This window comes from Ursus americanus, chromosome 12 (assembly GCF_024610735.1).
Source record: "Ursus americanus isolate L20-20 chromosome 12, mUrsAme1.1.p, whole genome shotgun sequence".
Taxonomy (NCBI): domain Eukaryota; kingdom Metazoa; phylum Chordata; class Mammalia; order Carnivora; family Ursidae; genus Ursus; species Ursus americanus.
In genome coordinates this window covers 9,512,102-9,536,930 of record NC_142138.1, presented here as the reverse complement: position 1 = coordinate 9,536,930, position 24,829 = coordinate 9,512,102, and the positions used below count along the sequence as shown (strand labels likewise).

Here is a 24,829-nt window from a genome sequence, read left to right as displayed (position 1 = left end):
GTATAAAGCAGCTTGCCATTACGGGTGATTCAGATAACATTAGTTGTTGAAATGACTTTACCATAAGATGTTTTGCATAAGTGCTATTTTGTAATTTTGGGTTGAATTCATTAAGAAACACTGTTGAGCCTTCAGCAAAAGCTAACTTCCAATGCCATTTGGTTTGACAGTAGTGGTTGAAGGCTGTTCTTTTTCACAAAAATTTCAATCTTGTCCTGGAACTTAAAAATTGCAATAAAATGTTCCCATTGCTAAGCCATCAAACCTCTCTATAGTAAGGTAATTCAAGATATTCAGCTTCTGTTTCTGAAAAAAAATTCACAGAACTGATTATTGTAAAGTCTTCAAGAGTAAATGACACTACTGTCTCACTAATACACGATTCAAATATTTTCTGTAAAGTACTGCTGATGAATAAGACAATGAATAATTGTAGGCTTTGAAACACCTCACAAAAGGTAAATTTGTTTAAACCTTTTTTCCTGCTCCATACAAGTTTTTACCAACAGTAGTAGTAATATGTATTAGATTCCACTTCCAGTTGTAGCGCATTCATGTTTTCTCAACCTCTTTGAAAATATTCTTGTAGGGGTGCGTGGGTGGCTCAGTTGGTTAAGCATCTGCCTTCAGCTCAGGTCATGATCTCAGGGTCCTGGGATCAAGCCCTGCATTGGGCTCTGTTTCTCTCTCTGTGATCTCTCTTGCTTTCACTCTCTCAAATAAATAAAATATATATATATATATATAGTTCTTCCTTGCAGAATATTCATGGAGGCTAATTGCTCAGTCACTTCAAACTTGGCACTGACTACTCAAGTAAACAGCTGAGATGTTGGTAACATTTCTTGGCACATCAAGAGTCAAAATCTTGAAACCATTTGCCTTGTTTTTAACTGCTTATCAGTACTGTTACTAACTCCTCAAATCTTTGAGCAGTAGTTCTCAAGAAAGGCTAATAGTCCTAAGCAAGTTTATTTTCTCTGGATAAATTTCTCCAGCTGCTACAGTCTAACTCATAATTGGTAAATAGCTTTCCTTGCTTGGCCAACAGTGATGCCACTCAGAAACTTACTTTGGTTGCAGTCTCATTTTCATTTTTAATTTATGTGAAGAAATTCTGCTGTAATGAGGTATTTCATTTTAAATTTTCTAATTTTTCTGATTGTTGCTTTCTTGTGAGTGGTGAATATTGTGATGAATGCTAAGTCTTGGTAATATTTTATTCTTTTAGCCTAGCTGTAATACTACATAATAAACGTAATCCTTTGTTATTATTTGATAACAGAATCCACACTAACGGTGTAAGATTCAAATTCCACTTTCCCCTTTCCTTATTTGGATAAGATGAATATGTATTGCTACTTTAAAAAAAAGTTGCACTACAGTGATGCATGTGGCACTTGAAATGCTGGTGAGTTATAAGTGCATTGCTGCAATTTTTAGGGCATGGAACAGCAGTTCACAGCAGTGAAAATGCCACATGTGTCTCTGTCACAACTACTAGCTGTGCCAATGTAAGGAGAATGCGGCCAGAGAAGATATGTAAATGAATGAGTGCAGTTGTGTTCCAATAAAACTTTATGGAGACTGGAATTTGAATTTTAGAAAATTTCATGTATCATGAAATACTCTTTCATTGATTTTTTTAAAAACTGTTTAAAAAAAATTAAAAAAAAGACATCCCAATTTTTCAGTATGTTGTTTATACTGAGACATGTACTCTATTATAATTACATGTTCCTTCTTGAGTTGCCTTATTTATTGTTGTTTTAAGATTTTTTAAAATTTATTTTAGGGAGAGCATGTAAGTAGGGGGCGGGGCAGAGGGAGAGAGTCTTCAAGCAGACTCCCCGCTGAGCCTGTTGCAGGCCAGCCCGCTACCCATGATATCATGACCTGAGCTGAAACCAAGAGTCCGAGGCCAACCAACTGAGCCACCCAGGTGCCCCTAATTGCCTTATTTTTAAGAACAGCTTTATTGAGCTATAATTCACATACCATACGATGCACTCATTTAAAGCATACAACTCAGTAGCTTTTAGTATATTTACAGTTGTGCATCCATAACCACAATTTTAGAACATCTTTATAACCTCAAAAGAGAATCCCACACCCCTTACCTGTCAGTCTCCCCAGTTTCCCACCTCCACAGCCCTAAGCAAATACTCATCTGTTTTCTGTCTCTCTAGATTTACCTATTCTGGACATTTTATATAAACGGAATCATATAATACTTCATCTTTTGTGATTGGCTGCTTTCATTTAGCATAATGGTTTCAAGGTTCATCTGTGTTTCACCATGTATCAGTACTTCATTTATTGCTGAGTAATATTCCATTGTATGAATATGCCACATTTTATTTATATATTCAACAGTTGGTGGATACTTTTTGCTATTATGAGTAATGCTGCTATGAACATACATGTATAAGCTTTTGTGTGAACTTGTTTTTATTTGGGATATATAAGAAATAGGGATAGATTTAACCAGGATTTTTCAGACTATTTTCCAGAGTGGCCGTACTGTTTTACATTCCCACTAGCAGTATAAGGGAATTCCAGTTTCTCTACATCCTCACCAACACTCGTTACAATTTTTTTTTTGTAGTTCCAAGTTTTTATTTAAATTCCAGTTAACATACAGTGTGATATTAGTTTCAGGTGTAGAATTTAGTGGATTCATCACTTACATAATAACACCCAGTGCTCATCACAAGTGTCCTCCTTACTACCCATCACCCATTTAACCCATCCCCCTCCCCATCACCCCTCCAGCAACCCTCAGTTTGTTCTCTATAGTTTAATCCGTTTTATGGTTTGCCTCTCACCCCCACCATGTTCATCTCTTTTGTTTCACATACGAGTGAAATCATACGGTAGTTGTCTTTCTCTGACTTACTTCATTTAGCATAATACTCTCTAGCTCCATCCTTGTTCTTGCAAATGGCAAGATTTCATTCCTTTTTATGGCTGAGTAATATTCCATTACACACACACACACACACACACACACACACCCCACATCTTCTTTATCCATTCATCAGTCGTTTAGACATTTGGGCTCTTTCCATAATTTGGCTATTGTTGATTATGCTGCTATAAACATCAGGGTGCATGTATCCCTTCAAATCAGTATTTTTGTACCCTTTAGGTAAATACTTAGCAATGCAATTGCTGGATCGTAAAATTGCTATTTTTAACTTTTTGAGGAGCTCCCTACTGTTTTTCAGAGTGGCTGCTCCAGTTTGTATTACCACCAATCGTGTAAGAGGGTTCCCCTTTCTCGGCAGCCTTGCCAACATCTGTTGTTTCCTGTATTGTTAATTTTAGCCATTCTGACAGGTGTGAGGTGATAGCTCATTGTAGTTTTGATTATAGCCATCCTATTAGGTGATTTGCATTTCCCTGATGGGTGATGTTGAACATCTTTTCATGTGCTTGTTGGTCATCTTATTGTCTTATACTGTATGTATCTTATTTGGAGAATGTCTATTTAGGTCCTTTGCTCATCTTTATTTTTTGTTTTAATTGAGTAGTAATAAGAGTAGTAATAAGTTTTTGTATATTCTAGATACAGGTCTCATTAAATAATTTACAAAATTGTTCTTGGTAGTATTCTTTGAAGCACAAAAGTTTTTAATTTTGATGTCTAGTTTATTTTTTCTTTTGTTGTATGTACTTTTGGTGTCATATCTAAGATGCCTTATTATTATTTTTGTTTAGTGCTCTTTGTGATCTAATATGAATTCCACCTTTTCTGCCAGCTTTAATACTTCTCCAACTGTGATCAGACACATCAAGTAATTGATCAACTGTTTTGTCGTACCTTTATTCCTCAGTCTAGAATGAACATTCTTCAGTGTTAGGAAATTTTCTTGAAAAAAAATTTTTTTTTTCTAGTTCCCCTTTGTTTTCTTTTGAAACTATTATATGATACCAAGGAACTGGTGAAGTGCGGAGGGACTTTACTATGGGAAACTCTGAGAGCCAGCACGGGCTGGGGACATAGGTGAGAGGTTTGCAGTCAAGGGGTCTGCAGTGGACCCAGGTGGAATCTTTCTTCCCTTACCTCAAGGCACAAAAAACTCAGCTTCTTTCTCTACCTTTTACTCTTCACTGGAGGAGTGATTTATCTGATTAATGAGTGCAGTAGAATTAACTGGGGCATGCTCAGTTTAACCTCTTCATCTCTTGCTTCATTCCAGCCTGCAGCCAGCCAGTGCTTTGGCGTATTCTTGTCCAATACAGTAAACTGAGTGCAGGATAAGCTCTGTCTTGGGGGAAAATAGTTCTGTTCTGGTGGATAACTTTAATTCATAGTGTCAGCAAGCCATTTCCAAACCACTTTCAAGCCATGTTCTTCAACCTACCTTTTTCTCAAAGATAGGGCTGACATTTTCCTCCCCGTTTATCTATTTTCTGTATCTTTCTCGTTTGATTCTGAAATTAAGTGGGGAAGAGAGGTGCTTTTTTTTTTTTTTAAAGAGTTTATTTATTTATTTATTTAGAGAGAGCGTGCAAGTGGGGAGAGGGGCATAAGGAGAGGGAGAAAAAAATCTCAAGCAGACTCTGAGCCGAGTGAGGGGCTCAATCCCAGGACCCTGAGACCATGATGTGAGCTGAAATCAGGAGTCAGACACTTAACCAACTGAGCCACCCAGGTGCCCTGAGAGGAGCCTTTAAAAAATATGGTAAACAGGAGTGCCTGGGTGGCTCAGTTGGTTAAGCGTCTGCCTTCAGCTTGTCATGATCTCGGGGTCCTGGGATCCAGCTCCCCATTAGGCTTCCTGCTCAGCAGGGAGTCTGCTTCTCCCTCTCCCTCGTGCCCTCCCTCTCCACTCGTGCTCGCTAGCTCTCTTTCAAATAAGTAATCTAGGGGCGCCTGGGTGGCTCAGTCGTTAAGCGTCTGCCTTCGGCTCAGGGCGTGATCCCAGCGTTCTGGGATCGAGCCCCACATCAGGCTCCTCCGCTGGGAGCCTGCTTCTTCCTCTCCCACTCCCCCTGCTTGTGTTCCCTCTCTCGCTGGCTGTCTCTATCTCTGTCAAATAAATAAATAAAATCTTAAAAAAAAAAAAAAACAAATAAGTAATCTAAAAAACTGTAAACTATACACAACATAATTTACCATTTTAATAATTTTTAAGTGTACAGTTCAGTAGCATTGTTTATGTTCACATTGTTGTGCAGCTGTCACCACCATCCAGCTTCAGAACTTTTCATCTTGTCAAGCTGAAACTATGAACTCATTAAACAATAATTCCCCATTTCCTCTTCCCTCCCAACCCCTGGCAACTATCATTCTTTCAGTGAATATGACTGCTCTAGGTAACTCATAAAAGTGAAATTGTACAATATTTGTCCTTTTGTATCTGGCTTACATCATTTAGTGTATCTTCAAAATTTATCCATGTTGTAGCATATGTCAGAATTTCTTTTAGTTATTTGTCAGAGAGAGAGAAAGAGCACAAGCAGGGGAAGTGGCAGGCAGAGGGAGAAGCAGTCTCCCTACTGAGCAAGGAGCCCAATGCGGGACTCCATCCCAGGACTCTGGGATCATGACCTGAGCCAAAGGCAGATGCTTAACCAACTGAGCCACCCAGGGGTCCCGATTTTTCCTTCCTTTTTAAAGCTGAATAGTATTCCATTGTATGTATATACCACATTTTGTTTATCCATTCATCTGTTGATAGACTATTGGCTTATTTGCATCTTTTAGCTGTTGTGAATAATGCTGCAGTGAATATTGATTCACAAATCCTCTTTGAGTCCCTGCTTTAAATTCATTTGGATGTATATTCAGAAATGGTATTGCTCAACCATTTGTGTTTTCCTATTGTATTAATATTGCTGTGTAATAATTTACCTCACAATTTAAGTGACTCAAAGCAACAATGATTTATTACTTCTTAAAATTCTATGGGATAACTGGGCACTTTTTGTGCCTGGGGTCACTTGTGTGACTGCATTCATTTGGTGGGTTGGTTGGAGCTAGAGTCCCTAAGATGGCTTCAATCACGTTTGGGCCTTGGTGAGGACAACAAGAAAGTGGGCCTTCTCTTTGCTCGCTATCTCTCCTTATTCAGTGTGGCTTGTATTACTTTACGTGACAGCTGAGTCCCAAGAGAATAAAGGCAGAAGCTGCAAGACATCTTGAGGCCTAGACTTCAGGACTCACACATCAGTTTCACTACAATGTATAGGACAAAACGTACAAACCTAGCCTAGACTCAAGGGGTCAGGAGAAATAGTCTCTAACTCTTGTGGGAAGATTAGCCAGGTTAATAAGTGGGGTCATTATTAAAATGCTCAGTCACACCTAATAACCTAACGGCTGATCCATAGCGAAGGAACTTTGAGAAATGGGGAAGGAGTGCCATTTGGGGAGCAAAATGTACTTCTGGTGAGTCTTAAATGGGATGGCTTGGTATTGTGTCTTAACAAGTAAAGAGGCATGTGGGTTTTTTGAGCTTGTTTATTTGCAGGAGCTATATTGTACCATGCAGTTTTTTTGTTTGTTTTTAAACAGTTGTATGGTTAGCTTTAAACCGATGGAGCTTGGGCCTAAGAAGGCCTAAGTTGACTCGGGCAGGTCATATCAGCTTTACTGTGTGGGCTCTTTTAATTTCAGAGCTGCAGCTGGCCTAGAATTACAGGCAAAGTGCTAAACAGGGATTTGATTTTTTAAAGCTTTTTTCGGCATAACAGTACTTAATGCTTTTATTGGTTTCTTGAGCCAGGCCTGCAGTTTTAAACTGCAAAGATGTCTTAAATTCCAAATGTGCTGTAGAGTAATTAATGACTAAGGCACTAGACTTAAATTGTTAATTCCAGATCTAGACAGACAGTGGCTCTTTAGATTAAAAGAGGGTATTTGGGAGGGCTTACTTTGTAACTATGTAACTTGTCATCACCCTCCCCATATCCACCATGTGGTCTCAAGTATTTTTGGATTTCAGTATGTGAGCTCTTAACTGGTAATTTTAGTGACTATAAGTGGATTGCTTCACAAAAGATTAGCTTGTTAAGGAACAAATAAAAATGCATGGGTGGACACTTTATTATAGAATAATACCATACTCTTAATTGTTGGAATGGTTTGAAAAATCTACTTTAGTCTTCAGTGCCAGTACAGGAGCAATGGGAAAATGAAACCAAATAAAGGAAGACAGATTGCATAAGCTAGAGGAAGAGAAGTTTTCTTAGAGAAGGAGCGACATCTTATATACATATAAATATTTGAGGCTACATGGTTTGGGGGCACATAATGACAGTTTATGTAATTACGAAGTTAGCACCCCAAGTATCCTCTTTTGACCTAAAATGACTTAGCACTATCTATGTAGGCCTAGAAATAGCAATTTAAGCCTGGAACCTGTGTCACTATTTTCTCTCTATATATAGGAAAATGAGGTCTTGAAGGCTTTGTAGTATGCTATGTTATGGCTGGCTATAGGATAACTTATTTGCACATTCATCTATCTGTGGATAGTTGGGTGATTTCTAGTTTTTCTCTATCAAACGTTGTTTCAGTGAACACTCTTGACATACCTTTGTACGTGTATATGAATATTTCCATGACATACCTAGAAATGAAATTACTGGGTTAAAGGTATGCAGAGTTTACATTAAAAAAATAGGTATAGCCATATTTCCATATAAAAACAGTATACCAATTGAGATTTATAAACAGTATGTGGGAATATTCTCTCCCCTTGTCAGTATTGGATGACATTAATTTTTATTTATTTACTTAGCTAATTTGCTGGATGAAAAATATTTTATTGTTTTAATTTGGTTATCTTTGATTTCTAGTGAGTTTCAGCATCATTTCATTTTTTGGTTGTCTTGTATTTCTTCATGAGATGTTTGTATATCTTTTTAAAACCGGTTTTCATTACTTTTGTTTCTTTGCTCATTGATGTGAAAGAACTTTTATATATTATTAATCTTTTCTCAGAACAGGCATACCTTATTTTGTTGTGCTTTGCTTTATTGCACCTCACAGTTATTGCATATTTTTTACAAATTGAAGGTTTGTGGCAACTGTGTGTCAAGCAAGTCTATCAGCGCCATTTTCTAGCAGCATTTGCTCACTTTGTGTCTCTGTGGTAATTCTCAAAATATTTTAGACTTTGTCATTATTATATTATGGTGATCTGTGGTCAGTTATCTTTATTTATTTATTTATTTATTTTAAAAAAGATTTTATTTATTTATTTGACAGAGACAGCCAGTGAGAGAGGGAATACAAGCAGGGGGAGTGGGAGAGGAAGAAGCAGGCTCCTAGTGGAGGAGCCTGATGTGGGGCTCGATCCCAGAACGCTGGGATCACGCCCTGAGCTGAAGGCAGACGCTTAACGGCTGTGCCACCCAGGTGCCCCTGTGGTCAGTTATCTTTAATACTACTATTGTAATTGTTTCGGGATGCCACAAAGTGTGACCATATAAGATGGCAATATAGTTGATAAATGTGTGTGTTCTGATTGGTCCACTGACTGGTCATTCCCCTGCTCTCTTCCTCCTCCTTGGGCTTCCCTAATCCCTGAGATACAACAGTATTGAAATTAGGCCAATTAATAACTTTACAGTGACCTCTAAGAGTACAAGTTAAAGGAAGAGCCCTGTGTCTTTCACTTTAAATCAAAAGCTAGAAACAATTTTAGTGAGGAAGGCATGTCAAAAGCTGATATAGACTGAAAGCTAGATTTCTTGAGCTGGTTAGCCAAGTTGTGAATGCAATTAAAAGTACTACTTCAGTGAATACACAGATGATAAGAATGATAAAAAAGCAAAACAGCCTGAAATGGAGAAAGTTTGAGTGTTCTGGATAGAACATTATTTCCTTAAATCAAAGCCTAATCCAGAGCAAGGCCCTAACTCTCTTCAATTTTAAAAAGGCTGTGAGGTGAGGAAGCTGCAAAAGAAAAATTTGAAGTTAGCAGAGGTTGGTTTATGAGGTTTAAAGAAAGAAGCTGTCTCCATAAGATAAAAGTGCAAGGTGAAGGGGTGCCTGGTGGCTCAGTTGGTTAAGTGTCTGCTTTCTACTCAGGTCATGATCCCAGGGTCCTGTGATTGAGCCCTGCATTGTCTTTTGGGCTCACTGCCTAGCAGAGGAGTCTGCTTCTCCCTCTCCCTCTGCCTCTCCCCCTGCTCGTGCTCTCTCTTTCACTCACTCTTTTTCAAATAACTAACTAACTAACCAACTAACTGAAAAAAACAAAAAGTATGAGGGAAGCAGCAAGATGTAGAAGCTGTGGCAAGTTATCCAGAAGATCCAGTTTAGATAATTGAGGAAGGTGGCTATGCTAAACAACAGATTTTCGCAGTGTAAATGAAACAGCCTTCTGTTGGAAGAAGATGCTATCTAGGACTTTCATAGCTATAGAGGAGTAGTCAGTGCCTGGCTTCAAAGGATAGGCTGACTCATGTTAGGAGCTAATGGCAGCCGATGACTCTAAATTGAGGCCAGTTCTCAGTTCCCATTCTGAAAATCCTAGGTCCCTTAACAATTACACTTAATCTACTCTGCCTCTGCTCTATAAATGGAACAACAAAGTCTGGATGATAGCAAATCTGTTTACAACCATGGCTTACTGAATATTTCAGCCTACTGTTGAGACTTACTGCTTAGAAAAAAAGGATTTTTAAAAATATTACTGCTCATTGGCAATGTACTTGGTCACCTAAGAGCTCTGATGGAGATGTACAATGAGATGAATGTTGTTTTCATGACTGCTAACACAGCATCCATTCTGCAGCTCATGTTTGAAGGAGTAGTTTTGACTTGTAAGTCTTACTATTTAACAAATAGATTTTGTAAGGCTGTAGCTGCGATACATACTGATTCCTCTGGTGGATCTGGGCAAAGTAAATTGAAAACCTTCTGGAAAGAATTCAGCATTCTAGATGTCATTGAGGACATTTGTGATTCATGGGAAGAGGTCAAACTACCTGCAAATACATGAGCAGGAGTTTGGAAGAAGTTGATTCCAACTGTCATGGATGACTTTGAGGGGTTTAAGATTTCTGTGGAGGAAGGAACTGCAGATGGGGTGGAAAGAGGAAGAGAACTAGAAGTGGAGCCTGAAGGTGGCACTGCGTTGCTGCCATCTCATGATAAAATTTGAATGGATGAGGAGTTGCTTCTTATGGATGAACAAAGAAAGTGGTTTCTTGAGATAGACTGTACTCCTGGTGAAGATGCTATGAAGATTGCTGAAAGGACAACAAAGCATTTAGAATATTATATAAACTTAGTTGATAAAGCAGAAGCAGGGTTTGAGAAGATTAACTGTAATTTTGAGAGAAATTCTGTGGATAAAATGCTGTCAAAGAGCATTGCATGCTACAGAGAAATCCTTTCTGAAAGGAAAAGTCAGTTGGTGCAGAGGCAACTTCATTGTTGTCTTATTTTAAGAAATTGCCTCAGTTAACCCATTCTTCAGCAACCACTACTGTCGTCAGGCAGAAGCTGTGGACATTGAAGCAAGACTTTCCACCAGCAAAAAGATTATGACTCACTGAAAGTTGGGTGATGATTAGCATTTTTTAGCAATAAAGTACTTTTAAATGAAGGTATGTACTTTTTTTTTTAAGCATTAGATATAATGCTGTTACACACTTAATGGATGACAGTATAGGGTAAACAAACATTAAGTTATATACACAGGGAAACCAAAAAGTTCATTTGACTTGCTTTATTGTAATATTTGTTTTATTGTAGCAGTCTGGAACTGAACCTACAGTATCTCAGAGATATGCCTGTATACAGATTGCTCTTTGATTTTGTTTATGATGCTTTGGTTTAGAAAAGTTTTAAATTAGAATATAGTGAAATCTTTCTATTTTTTTCCCCTTTTATAAACTTCTGGATTTTGTGTCTTGTTGAGCACAGATTTTCTTCACCCCAATATTATAATATAACAAGATTTCCTCTTAAATACTTAAAAAAACAGTTTTAGAACATTTTTTCCTTTTAGCTCTATAGTCTCTCTGAAATTTATGTGTTGAGTGTTAAGGAAGTGGATATGGTTTTTTTTTTTTCCTCAAATGGATCGCCTATTGTTTCAGCATCATTAATGAATCATAAATGGTGTTGCAACAGTATTATAAACACTGCTGTTTCTAGAGTGTCCTTTCATTGATCTGTAAGTGTTCCTGTACCAGTATACTGTTTGATTTCAATTGATTTAAAAATTTATATTTTTATAATTGGTAAGGCCATTTCCCCTCATTGTTTTCCATTTTCAAAATGTTCTTGCCATTCATGTGACTCTTCTCCACGTGAATTTTGGAATCAGTGTGTATGTCATGATCCACAAAAAATCTTGTTGGGTTTTTTTTTTTTAATTGGCATCGCCTTGAATTTAGAGATTCATTTGGGAATCTCTGTCTTTGGGAATTTGTATCTTTACAGTATTGGGTTTTCCCATTCAACAGCATGGTATAACTAGTTAGGTCTTCTATTTTCTTCTGCAATTTCCTAGTTTTCCTCATGTCGATTGTGTTGAGTAGTAGTGAAAAGAATGGGTTCTAGTGCCATGCTGCTTGGGTTCAGTCTCTGCTAAGCTTGGGCAAATGAAAAACCCATTTTGTTTTTCAGTTTCCTCATCCATGAAATGGGAGTAATAATAACTCATTAGGGTTATTGTGAGGATGAAATGGTTAAGACATATAAGTTAACACATTTAATATGTTAGCTAATGTTAAGTATATATTTAGGTATTTTATAGTTTCTGTTTTTGTGAATAGGATCTCATATTTAAATCTCATTTTAATTGGTTATGTTTGGTATATAGGAGAGTTCATGATTTTTTTGTTCATGGCTCTTGATTTGGATACTTTGCTGAACTCTGTTTAGTATTAATATTTTTGTTTTGTTTTTCTAAGTTCTCATATTCTCTAGGTAATTGTATATTTTGCAGTGAATTGTTTTAACTTTCAATATTTTTGCCTTATTTATGTATTTATATTTTGGATCATTTTTTCATTGACTAGGACTTTCAATACAGTGTTGAATAGAAGTGATGATAAAGGGGCGTCTGGGTGGCACAGCGGTTAAGTGTCTGCCTTCGGCTCAGGGCGTGATCCCGGCGTTATGGGATCGAGCCCCACATTAGTCTCCTCTGCTGGGAGCCTGCTTCTTCCTCTCCCACTCCCCCTGCTTGTGTTCCCTCTCTCACTGGCTGTCTCTATCTCTGTCAAATAAATAAAGTCTTTAAAAAAAAAAAAGTGATGATAAAGAGCATTTCTTTTTCATGACTCTTTAAATAATTTGATATTGATTTATGAAAGTAAACCCTCTATAAAGCTAAGGCCTTTATGTGTGTGTTCTTATTTTGTTAACTAATGGGTTTTGGATTTTTATTAAATTACTTTTATTATACAAATAATAAATTAACATTTTTATTACAAAAGATTGAAAAAGTACAGGAATTACGGAGTACAGAGAAATTATAAAGCGTGGAAGTTCTTTTGTATGCTGCTCTACTTTTATTCCTCTCTCTCTGTATGTAGCTGTTACATCTGATTTCTAGTCTTTTTTTGTTTTTTTTTAAGATTTTATTTATTTATTTGACAGAGACAGCCAGCCAGCGAGAGAGGGAACACAAGCAGGGGGAGTGGGAGAGGAAGAAGCAGGCTCCCAGCGGAGGAGCCTGATGCAGGGCTCGATCCCAGAACTCCGGGATCCTGCCCTAAGCCGAAGGCAGACACTTAACGACTGAGCCACCCAGGCGCCCCATGGTTTCTAGTCTTTTAATTCTTTTGTAATACCATTATATACATTTGATATGTACATATGTACACATACTTTTATTTAGTTTTATAAAAATAGGTGTTAGATTTTCATTTAGCGGATATTAAGTACCTATGGTGTATCAGCCATTAACCTTCTTTTGTTCATTCAGCAGATATTTCTTAAATGTTTCCTAAGTGCCTAACAATGTCTCTGGTGCTATGGTATATCTGTGAAGAAAAAGAATAGCTCTGCTCTCAGAGCTAGTATTCTAAAGGTGTAGATAAGAGAAAGGAAGGAAAGGAGGAAGGAAGGAAGGAGCCAAGTGTTGATAAATGGTGTGAAAAAAAGTTAAAGTAGGATAAAAGAGGATAGGATTGGGGTGCTGTTTTATTATTTTAAAAAATGTCTACTTTTTAAAAAGATATATTTATTTATTTTAGAGAGCGCATGCAAGCAAGGGGAGGGGCAGAGGGAGAGAGAGAGAAAATTTCAAGCAGACTCTGTGCTGAGCACAGAGCACGAGTCAGGGCTCAGTCCCACGACCCTGAGACCATGATCTGAGCCAAATGCAAGAGTTGAATGCTTAACCAACTGAGCCACCCAGGCACCCTGTGTCTTCTAATAATTTATGAAATTTTCTGATCTGCTAGCAGTGTCCTTTTCTATTTTCTGAGTCTGTCATGATTTTATTCTCAAACAAAACCAAAACTAAATATAACCACAAAAGTTTTTTGCTATTTACATGTGATTTTTGGTATGAAAGTAGATAAATCCATATGTTCAGTCTTTCATCTTAAGCCAGAGGCTCCTTTCCTTGTCTTTGCACATTAGTCTTCCCAGTTTCTACTAGACTGACTTTTTCTTTCTTTTTTTATTAGATAAATTTGGCATGTAACATTGTGTAAATTTAAGGTGTAAGGTGTATTACTCTGATACATTTATATATTGAAATATTGCTGATGTAGTGATGTTTTGTCACATTACATAATTATAGTACAGTATTGTCTATATTCATTATATTGTGCACAAAATCTCTATGACTTATTCACTATTCATTATAAGTTTGTATCCTTGAACACCATCACTCTTACCTCCCACCCCCACCCCATCCCCTGGCAAGCACTATTTTACTCTCTTTTTTACAGGTTTATCTTCTTTGGGTACCACATATAAGTGATATCCTACGGTCCTTGTTTTTCTCAGTCTGACTTATCTCCCTTAGCATAATGTGTTCAAGGTCTAACCATTTTGTCCTTTCTTATGGCTAAATAATATTCCATTGTGTATATATGCCACATCTACTTTATCCATTCATCCATTGATGGGCATTTGGGTTGTTTCCATATCTTGGCTATTATGAATGGTGCTGGAATAATCATGGGAATGCAAATATCTTGTCAAATTCCTATTTTCATTTCCTTTAGGTATATACCCAGAGGTGGAAATGCTGGATCACATGGTAGATCTATTTTTTAATATTTTGAGAACTTTCCACATTGTTTTTCATAGTAGTTGGACCAATTACATTCCTACCAACAATGTTGAAGGGTTTTCTTTTTACCACATTCTCACCAGCACCTTTTGTCTCTTGTCTTCTTGATGATAGCTGTTCTAAGGTGTGAGGTAAGATCTTATTGTGGTTGTTTGGATATGTATTTCCTGGGTAACTATGATGTTGAGCATCTTTTCCTGTGCCTATTGGCCATTTTGTTGTTCTCTTTGGAAAAGTGTCTATTTAGTTCTGCCCATTTTCTAATTGAATTGTTTTTATTGTTATTAAGTTGACTGTGTTCTTTATATATTTTGGATATTAACTCCTTATCCAATATATGGTTCGTAAAATTTTTCTCCTGTTCTGTACGTTGTCTTTTCATATTGTTTCTTGGGCTGTACAGACGCTTTTGGGTTTGATGTAGTTCCATTTGGTTATTTTGCTTTTTTTAAAAAAAGATTTTTAAAATTTATTTGAGAGAGAGAGAGCATGCATGGAGGGGAGGTGCAGAGGGAGAAGGAGAAGCAGACTCTCTGCTGAGCAGGGAGCCTGATGCAGGGCTCAATCCCAGGACCCTGGGATCATGACCTGAGCCGAAGGCAGACGCTTAACCGACTGAGCCGCACAGGCACGCCTCTGATTTCTTAATACATGTGTTTATTGCTATAAACTGTCTTCTCAGAACTGCTTTTGCTGTGTCCCACAATATTTGTTATATTGTATTTCCATTTTCATTTGTGTTGGGATATCTTTTTTCTCTTTTGATTTTTCCTTTGACCTAATTGTTTAGATGTGTCTTTTTTAGTTTCCACGTATTTGTAGATCTTCTCACTTTCCTTTTGTTGCCGATGTCTAGTTTCATACCACTGTGGTCAGAGAAGATGCTTGGTATGATTTCAGTCTTGAATTTGCTAAGATTTGTTTTGTAGCCTATCATATGATCTATCCTGGAGAATGTTCTGTGTGCACTTGAGAATGTGTGTTCTGCTGCTGTTGGATGGAATGTTCTGTATGTCTGTTAAGTACATTTGTTGTTTTTTTTTTTTTTTGGTCTTTATTTATTTATTTGTCAGAGAGAGAGAGAGTACAAGCAGGGAAAGCGGCAAGGAGAGGGAGAAGCAGGCTCCCCGCCAAGCAGGAGCCTGACACGGGGTTTAATCCCAGGACCCCAGGATCATGACCTGAGCCAAAGGCAGACGCTTTACTGACTGAGCCACTTAGGTGCCCCAGTACAATTGTTCTTAAGTGTGGTTCAATTCGAGTATTTCCTGTTGATTTTCCCTCTGGACAATCTACTCATTGCTGATAGTGGGGTATTGAATTCTCCTATAATTATTGTATTGCTGTCTATTTTTCCCTTAAGATTTGTTACTATTTGTTTGATATATTTTGTTGCTTGAGTGTTGGGAGCACACGTATTTATGATTGTTATATCTTCTTGATGAGCTGACATCTTTATCATTGTATAATGACTTTACTTTGAAGTCTGTTTAGTCTGATGAAAGTTTGGCTGTGGCTGCCTTCTTTTGGCTTCACTTTGAGCCCATGTGGGTTTTGTTTTGTTTTTTTGTTTTTTAACCTGTGTATGTCTTTAGAGCTGAAATGAGTCTCCTGTAGGCAGCATATAGTCAGGTCTTGGTTTTTTTTTTTTTTTTTTTTTTTTTGCTTTTTTGGTTTTTTTATCCATTCAGCCACACTTTGCCTTTTGATTGATGAGTTTAATCCATTACCTTAAAGGGGGTTATTGATATGTGAGGATTTACTACTGTGATCTTATTTTTTTCCTTCTGGTTATTTTGTTTCTCCATTGTTTCTTTTTCCTTCTGTTTCTGTCTGCCTTTGTAAGTTGGTGGTTTTCCATGGTGATTTGTTCAGTCTCTCCTTTTTTTATGTTTGTGTCTCTAAAGTAGATTTTTGCTCTGTGGTTATCATGAGGTTTACATAAAACATTTCATAGATAGGGCAGGAGGAGTGACAGTGGCCAGGCAGCCCAGCTTCAAGAAAGATTTCTGCCCCTGTGGCTGCAGGCACCTGGTGCATGCCTGCCCCACCACCATGATGCTCTAGAGGAAGGTCAGCTCCACTGAGGGGGTGGCAAAGGAGGAGCTCAAGAGGAGGTCATCAGCCTGCTCCTATAAAAGTGGAAATGAAGCCAAAAAAGGCAGCAGGAAAGGATAAATCTTCAGACAAAAAAGTGCAAACGGGGAAAAGGGGAGCAAAGGGAAAACAGGCTGAAGTGGCTAACCAAGAAATGAAGACTTACCTGCAGAAAATGGAGAAACTGGAAATGAGAAGAGTCCAGCCTCAGATGAAGCAGGAGAAAAAGAAGCCAAGTCTGATATCATACATACACCATGTCTTATCAGTGGTCCCTGTCTCCCTTCTTGTACAATCCAGAGGAATATATTTTTTTAAAGATTTATTTATTTGTTTCAGAGAGAGAGAGAGAGAACATGCACACAAGTGAGTTGGGGGGAGGGACAGAGGGAGAGAATCTTCAAGCAGACTCCCCACTGAGCAAGGAGCCTGTTTTTTGGGGGCGTAGGGGCTGGGTCTCATGACCCATGAGATCATGACTGGAGCCAAACTGAAGAGTCGGAAGTTCAACCGACGAACTGAGCCACCCAGGCTCCCCCAGAGGAATATTTTTGTCAACTATTTTATAAATGCAAAGTTTTTTAGTAGCTCTAGAAATATTTTTAAGAAGGAGGGAACCCCCCCATCACATTTTTTAAATGTAAATTTTTTTTCTTTTTTTTAAGAGGTGAAACTATTTTCTGGTTACTTATTTTTTGGTACAACCAGAAAATAGTGGGTTATTGAATGCGGGAGGCCTTAATTGTTTTGGGTATCAGCTCAACGTTCCATAGATGGGGTAGTTTTTTTTATACTATAAAAACAAACATACCAAATAGTAGTTTGGGGTCAGTTGTACATTTAGTATGTCTTGAACATTTAAAATTACATCTCTTCCCATGTTGTTTTTGGTACAGTTGTTTCCTAAAGAAAACCACTCCTTGATCTTGGCTCTCCCTGTCAGAATTTTGTACTCTCTGTAACATCTCGGTTGTGGTAGTTCAGTTTTTCTAGTTATTTTGTTAATGTGCTGTGCAAGATTGAAAAATTTGAGCATGTAGTGTATATGATATTAAATTGTGAATTAATGAAACTTAATGTAACAGTGTATCAACATTTGAAGATATGGGTACTTGATATACTTTTAAGGAAAATTTGCCTCTAGATTTTAAGCTAGAAGGTCACTGGAATAACTTTTGGAAAAGAATCACAGTTACATGGTTTTTTAGATTTTTGGTACGTATGTTAAGAATTGTACAAATTGAAATGTCTGTACTGATCCTCAGAACAACCAATAAAAACTTAATTATGAAAGAAAAAAATTTTGTAGATAAAAAGTCCTTTTTCTTCTGATACCAATTTATCTTCATTTGTCTGTAAAGTTTCCATCATTTAACTGTTCCCTTTTTATATTTTTGTTATCACAATTACCTTTTTTTATGCTGTGATTTTGTTACTTAGTCGTAATAGCTATAGTTATTTTTAATGCTCTTTTCCTTTGATTTTTATGTTATAATTAAGAGTTTAACATATTCTAAAAAAGAATTGCAGTTTTCTAATTCTATATCACCTTAATTAGAGTTTAGTGTACTTAGGTCTTTTCGTTCAGCTTGAAGAGCTCCTTTCAGCATTTCTTTTAAGGCAGATATAGTGGGGGGCGCCTGGGTGGCTCAGTCATTGAGCGTCTGCCTTCGGCTCAGGGCGTGATCCCGGCGTTATGGGATCGAGCCCCACATCAGGCTCCTCCGCTATGAGCCTGCTTCTTCCTCTCCCACTCCCCCTGCTTGTGCTCCCTCTCTCGCTGGCTGTCTCTCTCTCTCTCAAATAAATAAAATCTTTAAAAAAAAAAAATTATAAAAGGCAGATATAGTGGGTCTCGTGGTGGTAAACTCCCTTAGCTTTTGTTTGTCTGGGAAAGCCTTTATTTCTTTTCCACATCTGGAGGATAACTTTGGCAGATAAGAGTATTCTTGGCTGACAGTTTTCATCTTTCAACATTTTGAATATGTAATTCCATTCTCTCCTGGTCTGTAGATTTTCTGCTGAAAAATCTGATAGCCCAATGTGGGTTCCTTTGTAGGTTACTGTCTTTCTTTTCCCTAGTAGCTACCTTAAAATTTTTTTTTTTAAATCATTGGCTTTTGACCGTTTTATTAAAAAAATTTTTTTTTAAAGATTTTATTTTTAAGTAATCTCTACCCCGAATGTGGGGCTTGAACTCACAACCCTGAGATCAAGTGTTCCATGCTCTACTGACTGAGCCAGCCAGGTGCCCCTCAACAGATTTAATGTAATGTGTTTGGAGAAGGTCTTTTTGCATTGAGATAGATGTTCTATTGGCTTTGTGGACTTGTATATCCAGTTCCTTTTCCAGGTTTGGGAAGTTGTCAGCTATTATTTTGTTAAATAAACTTGCCGCCTACATCCTCTCTTTTTTCTTGAATACCGATTATTCTTATGTTGGCTTTTGTAATGAAGTTTAATAGTTTTCATTGGGTTTCTTCACTTTTAAAAAATCTTAGTTCTCTCTTCTTTTCCACCAGAATCATTTCTAGAGTCCTATCTTCGAGCTTGTTAATTCTCTCTTCCGTCTCTCTGCTCAATTTCTAGTACAGTCTCATACCTGATGAACTGATTTCTTCAGCTCTGGATTTTTTTTTTTTTTTAGAATTTCAGTCTCTTTGGTAAAGTACTCCTTATGTTCATTCATTTTCTTTCTGAGATCATTGTATTGCCTGAGTTTTTTGTAACTTGTTGAATTTCTTTATAATATTTTGAATTCTTTATCAGATGCAATATTCCATGTCTTTGGGTTCAGTTGCTAGAAAATTGTCATTTCCTTTTGTGATAAAGTATGTTTTTTTGGTGGTGTTTGATGACAAGTGCTTCTGCTTCAGCACTTAATTAGCAAACACCTTTTTTATTTAGACAAGGTTTTGTTTACTTTGATTTTAACAGTTTAGTAGTCTGGTAAATTAGGAGCCGCCTTTTATTTTCCAGAAGGTGGCACTAGTACACCAGAACTGATTTATTGCTAAGGTTGGAAGCAGACGATTTAGAAAGAGGGAGAGAAGGAAGGAAGGAAAGAAGAAAGGAAGGGGGGGGGGGAGGCAGGAAGGAAGGGAGGAAGGAAGGAGGCAGAGTTGGGGGGGGAGGTGTACACTTAGCATTTGAGGCTTTGAGTATGCCCACAGCCTGGGAGGAGGATCCTCCAGTTGGGGTACCCAGGAGTCTGTGAGTGGTCTCCTTTCCTGAACCCAGGACACACAACAGGAGACATTTTCTTTCAGTCCTGGTTGTTGGCCTACTTCTCTACTTCTCTTTCCTCTCCTTCCCTGCAGTCATTGCTGTTACTCCTCAGAGCAGTGGGTCCCTCCAGCTGCAGAATTCTCAGCTGGGCAGACCTCCACCCACCATATTGACCTTCTGCTTCTTCTGCCAGAAACATTGTGCTGTTCTGCTGCTGGACCTGCTGACACCGGCTCCCACAGCCTCTCCATGGCCCAGTCTATCTACCCACTTTGAGTTACATGGATGGATGTCTGTGGTTTCCTGGTTTGCTGTGCAGAGGCAGTTTTTTTCAGTTATGGAAGTCGATTAGTTGTAAATGAAAGGGGAGAGAAAAAAGAAACAACTCATGGAGCTGTAGTACTTATGTCATTTCCAAACCTTTTTCATCTTGAAGGCTCAAGTTAAGTGTACCTTGCTTCAAGGGCTTCCCTTACTGCTTCCTTCTTTCTAACATTCCATGTTTAGCTCTATCATTCTGGATTGTACTGGCATAATTGCATCATATTTTACCAGACAGTGAATGAGTGATGTGATAAATGTGGTTTTATTAACTAAATGTAGCATGGTAGCTGATACATTAAAGGCTGCTAAGTAAATGCTATTTCATAACACATGAAAAAATAAGTATAAACAGGAGAAGTTCATCGTAGGCACCCTGTTACCAAACTAGCGCGGCAGTTTTACTAATAGGATAGTCATTTCCTGCTAGGCTACCAGTCTGTGGGACTTTTTTTAAGTCCATAAAAGCAGTTCTGGAAATTGGTATAAAATATTAAATACATTTTACCAAAGGGAAGGGACAGAGTCTAAAAATATGAGATTTTGCTTTAATATTTAAGCTGACCTGACTGCTCTGTGTATTGAGTGATGTATTTCTGTTAGGTTGAGTCTTCTGGTATGGTAAAATGTTTGTTAAGTACTTATAAATTAAAGAAATAGTAAGGGAAGCTGAGTTGTGTGTTCGTTGTCTGTGTTTAACTTCTAAAATTTGGTTTTTGAACAGGTAAATGTATTTTCATAGTTCAGAATTAAAAAATACAGTGAGGTGTCTCTTATCTTTTCTCTTTAGCTACTCAGAAACTGATAAGCTTTTGAGATTTCCCCTCTGCAGAAACAACCAATTTTATTAATATAAACATAGTGTTGGCTGTGTATGTGTAGGTACTTTTGTTTTTTTTTTTTAATTCTGCTAGGATGATCATTTGTGTTGGTGTGTGTAATGAATACTGACTCAAAATGTTTTGTGATTTTTTTTTTCTTTCTTTAGATACATCAGATTACGGAATGGCTTGCAGGCACTTTTGATTTCAGACCTAAGTAATATGGAAGGTAAAACAGGAGATGCAACAGATGATGAAGAAGAAGAGGAAGAGGAAGAAGAGGAAGATGATGATGATGATGATGACGACGATGACGATGATGATGAAGATTCTGGAGCTGAAATAGAAGATGATGATGAAGAGGGTTTTGATGATGAAGAGGAGTTTGATGATGACGACGAGCATGATGATGATGATCTTGATACTGAGGATAATGAATTGGAAGAATTAGAAGAGAGGGCAGAAGCTAGAAAGAAAACCACTGAAAAACAGGTGTGAATCTTGTCTATTATTATGTCTTTTTCTAATTTGGGAATTCTTTGGGGTATTCCTAAACTCATGTTTTATTTCTTAATGTCCAAAAGTAAGTGTATATTCATTTTTGATCTTCAGTAAAGGTCTATTTATTCTGTATAAAAATACCATTTTAAAAACATTTTGCTCGCTTATGAAGGTATAGAAGCTTATTGTAGAAATGAATGGAAAATTTTAAAAAATGTAAAAATCACTCATAATCATAACTCAGAAGTAATCACTGGTAATATTGGAGGATTTGTGTAATTCTTAGCATGGAGTAGAGGGATAAGAGAGTATATTATCTTTGGAGACACTGGAAAAAGAAAAGAACAAGGCAGTATAGAGTCCTCACCTGGGCCTATGGTTCTGAGAGTCCTCACGGGTAATTTCTGTTTGGTAATTTCACGTGTTTTTATCTCTCTTTACGGGACAGCACCAAGTAATTTGGAGGAATTGAAATAAAAATGGGCAGTTGAGCTTAGTGTAATATATATAGTTGACTGTTGAACAACATGGGGTTTAAGGGTACCAACCTCCTGTGCAGTTGAAAATCCTTGTATAACTTTTGATTCCCCTAAGATTTAACTACTAATAGCTTACTGTTCACTGGAAGATTTACTGATAAGATAAATAGTTGATTAACACACATATATTTTTTTAAAATATCTTGTTTATTTGAGACAGTGTGAGAGAGAGAGAGCACAAGCAGGGGGGAGGAACAGAGGGAGAGGGAGCAGCAGACTCTTTGCTGAGCAGGGAGCCCAATGCGGGGCTGTATCCCAGGATTCCAGGATCCTGGGATCATGACCTGAGCCGAAGGCAGATGTTTAACCAATTGAGCCACCCACGTGCCCCAATTAACACATATTTTGTGTATGTATTATGTACTGTATTCTTATAATAAAGTGAGCTAGAGAAAAGAAAACATTATGAAGAAAATCATAAGAGAAAATACATTTACAATATTGTATTTATTGAAAAACATCAAAGTTAAGTGGACCTGGGCAGTTCAAACCTGTGTTGTTTAAAGGTCAAGCATAATAACAGTAAGTAACTATATCGATAGGGCTTGATAAGGAGAATTTCCTTCTCTGGATATCTTTGAAAGAATGCCTCTGTTTTACAGTGGGGAGTACCTATATTAGAGGATAATATATTTTGGAGACATTACAGTGGAATCGGTCAGCAAATGATTGTTAAAACTAGTTTCTTGACTATCGATAATACATTCAACATTATATAGTCAACATACAAATGAAATAAGGTTCATATTATTAAGACTAAAATCTAGATGTCAAACATATTATACCATAAGGTGGTCAGCCCTCAGAGATATAAAGATGTGAAAATACAGGTAGTAGGTATGCTATAAATCCTTTTGTTGATAGTCCCTCTTCCTGGAAAAATTATTTTCTTAAGATTTTACCAGTTTTTTCACTAAGTCGTTGGGGGAATTGGGTCATATTTTTAAGAATTTTGCCCCTTGCTGTATATATTATGAATGGTGCCTGTTTTGGGGTAACATGATAGGACAAGCGGTTATAGTTGGAAAACTTTAGCAATAAAAGTGAAAATACTGAAAAGAAAATACTCGATACTCTTAATAAGGTCTTTACGAATAAATTGGGAACTAATACATTAACTAATACTAATTTAAAATAGACTTCATAATTCCAAATAAGCAATTAATGGAAAGGAAGAAATTGTAAAAGTCACAGAGTAGAAAGAACACTGACAGGAAACCTGAGTTCTAATTCTGGCTCTGTCTCTATCTGGATGGTTTTATGCCTTTTCATTTTCTCATTTCTAAAACAATAGGATTAGATTATTTACATAATTTTTTTAAAGTTTTTTTTTCCTCAAGTAATCTCTCTACCCAACGTGGGGCTCAAAATTACTTGATCTCGTGATTAAGAGTTGCATGATCTACCGACTGAGCCAGCCAAGTGTCCCTAGATTATATACATAATTTTTAAGGTCCATTTTAGCTCTAAAACTGATTATGTCATAACTTCATAACTGAATATTTCCTATCTAAAAGTGTCTTTCTGTATCTATCTATTAACTTTTCCCATGCTTTGGACTTCTTTATATCTCCTGTCAACTGATAAGCAAAACTCTAGGGTTAAATTAAAAGCTTGTATTGATAGCCAGTTTTATTGTCAAGACGTAATAAAATACCTTAGATTTATATAGCAGTTGTGAACCCCTTTGACAACAAAGATGTGTATCCAGTATTTTGGTACTCCTTTTTATTTTGCTTAGGTGCATCAAACTCTAAGTGTTTACTTTTTCTGGAGCATCAAGATCAGATTGTAGTGATCATTTAAAAATGGCTTAGATGCTGCCTTTCTTTTTTGAAAACTCAGTATGATATATTCCCTTATGAGGTATTGATAGCTAATGTTCTGTATCATGTTAGAAAGGAATGCAGGAACCTAATATAGTTTGAAGATGAAATCAAATTGTTTTTTCAGATGCAGTGGTTACGCTTGTGAAAGGAAGGGTCCTATGATTGTAACATTGGAAATGGTTTATGTTCATCGACTGAATAAGTTTCTGCAAAGGAGAAATAAAGTTAGGGAGTCAGGATAAGAGGTGTCTTAAGAGTAGTTTAGGGTTTTGCAGTGCTTTTATGATTTAATTTTTTTTTTGAAAAATGTGGACCTTGTTTAGGGTAAATATGAGAATTAATAAAAGAAGTGGAAAGAAATAATTTTGAGGTTTTTGGAGAACATTTACCTAATTAAGAAATTAACTACTTTTCTGAGGATCACTTGGATCCCCCTCCGTTTTCCTCCTCCCAAAAGGAAGTTGTTCTTGATCTGAAAGGTTTGATAAGTTAACAAGATTGAAATTTAAGTATGATATATACAGAATTAATGATTTGTTCAGGGTTTTCTTAAGTCAGTTCTCAAATATGAATTTCTCAAGCATGAATTTCTTGGGTAGATAATTCTCAAGTATGAATTTCTTTTCTAGCAATCGCAGAGCCTGTTTTTGCTGTGGTCAAAGCTGACTGATAGACTGTGGTTTAAGTCAACTTATACAAAAATGTCTTCAACCCTGCTGGTCGAGACAAGAAATCTTTATGGGGTAGTTGGAGCTGAAAGCAGGTTAGGCACCTATTAAACATCACAGAACAGGTTAGACTGTGGTTTGAAGAAGTGGATATTCCCCCATGTTTTAACTGAGTTTATGTGCCTACGCCTTCAAAATGGGATTTACAGTATCAAACGAGGCTGTTTGGTTCTTCTAAAAACATATTTTCATTTTCTGACACATGGTTAGACCTTATACCAGGTACATGCAATTTCTTAAAAGTTCTCTTTCTAAAAGAGTAACCATTTATCAAAATGGTCTTTGATGCCAAATATGTTAGCCTTTTAAAATTGACATTTGAAAAATTGGGGGAAGTTAATAATTCAACTTCCTATCCTCAAGGATTCAAATTGACTATTTTCCTCTCCTGTTTTGTGTCGTTTTATTTACAGTGACATAATGGTATGCCGTAATCATTTTAAGTGTAGTATACCTAATCATTTCTGAGTTGTATACCTAATCATTTTTAAGTGGTATACCTCTTGACCATCTGTTTTGTTAAAAACTCTGATT

At 37.0% G+C, this 24,829-nt stretch overlaps 1 protein-coding gene and 1 pseudogene across 3 annotated transcripts in view; both read left to right on the top strand.

The window, feature by feature from the left end:
- The window catches only part of NRDC (nardilysin convertase), a 101,532-nt gene that overhangs the window by 14,326 nt on the left and 62,377 nt on the right, over window positions 1-24,829 (top strand). For 2 of the 3 annotated variants that reach the window (XR_015726239.1, XM_045799558.2), the window contains exons 2-3: window positions 20,866-21,190; window positions 24,197-24,330. Coding sequence is in view for 2 of the 3 variants with exons in the window: in XM_045799558.2 (XP_045655514.2) it covers window positions 20,866-21,190; window positions 24,197-24,330 (459 nt within the window). In the remaining variant the exon portion in view is untranslated. The remainder of the gene's footprint in view (window positions 1-20,865; window positions 21,191-24,196; window positions 24,331-24,829) is intronic. The other variant, XM_045799559.2, reaches the window with a different exon arrangement.
- LOC148109138 (non-histone chromosomal protein HMG-14 pseudogene) lies at window positions 12,693-17,726 on the top strand (annotated as a pseudogene).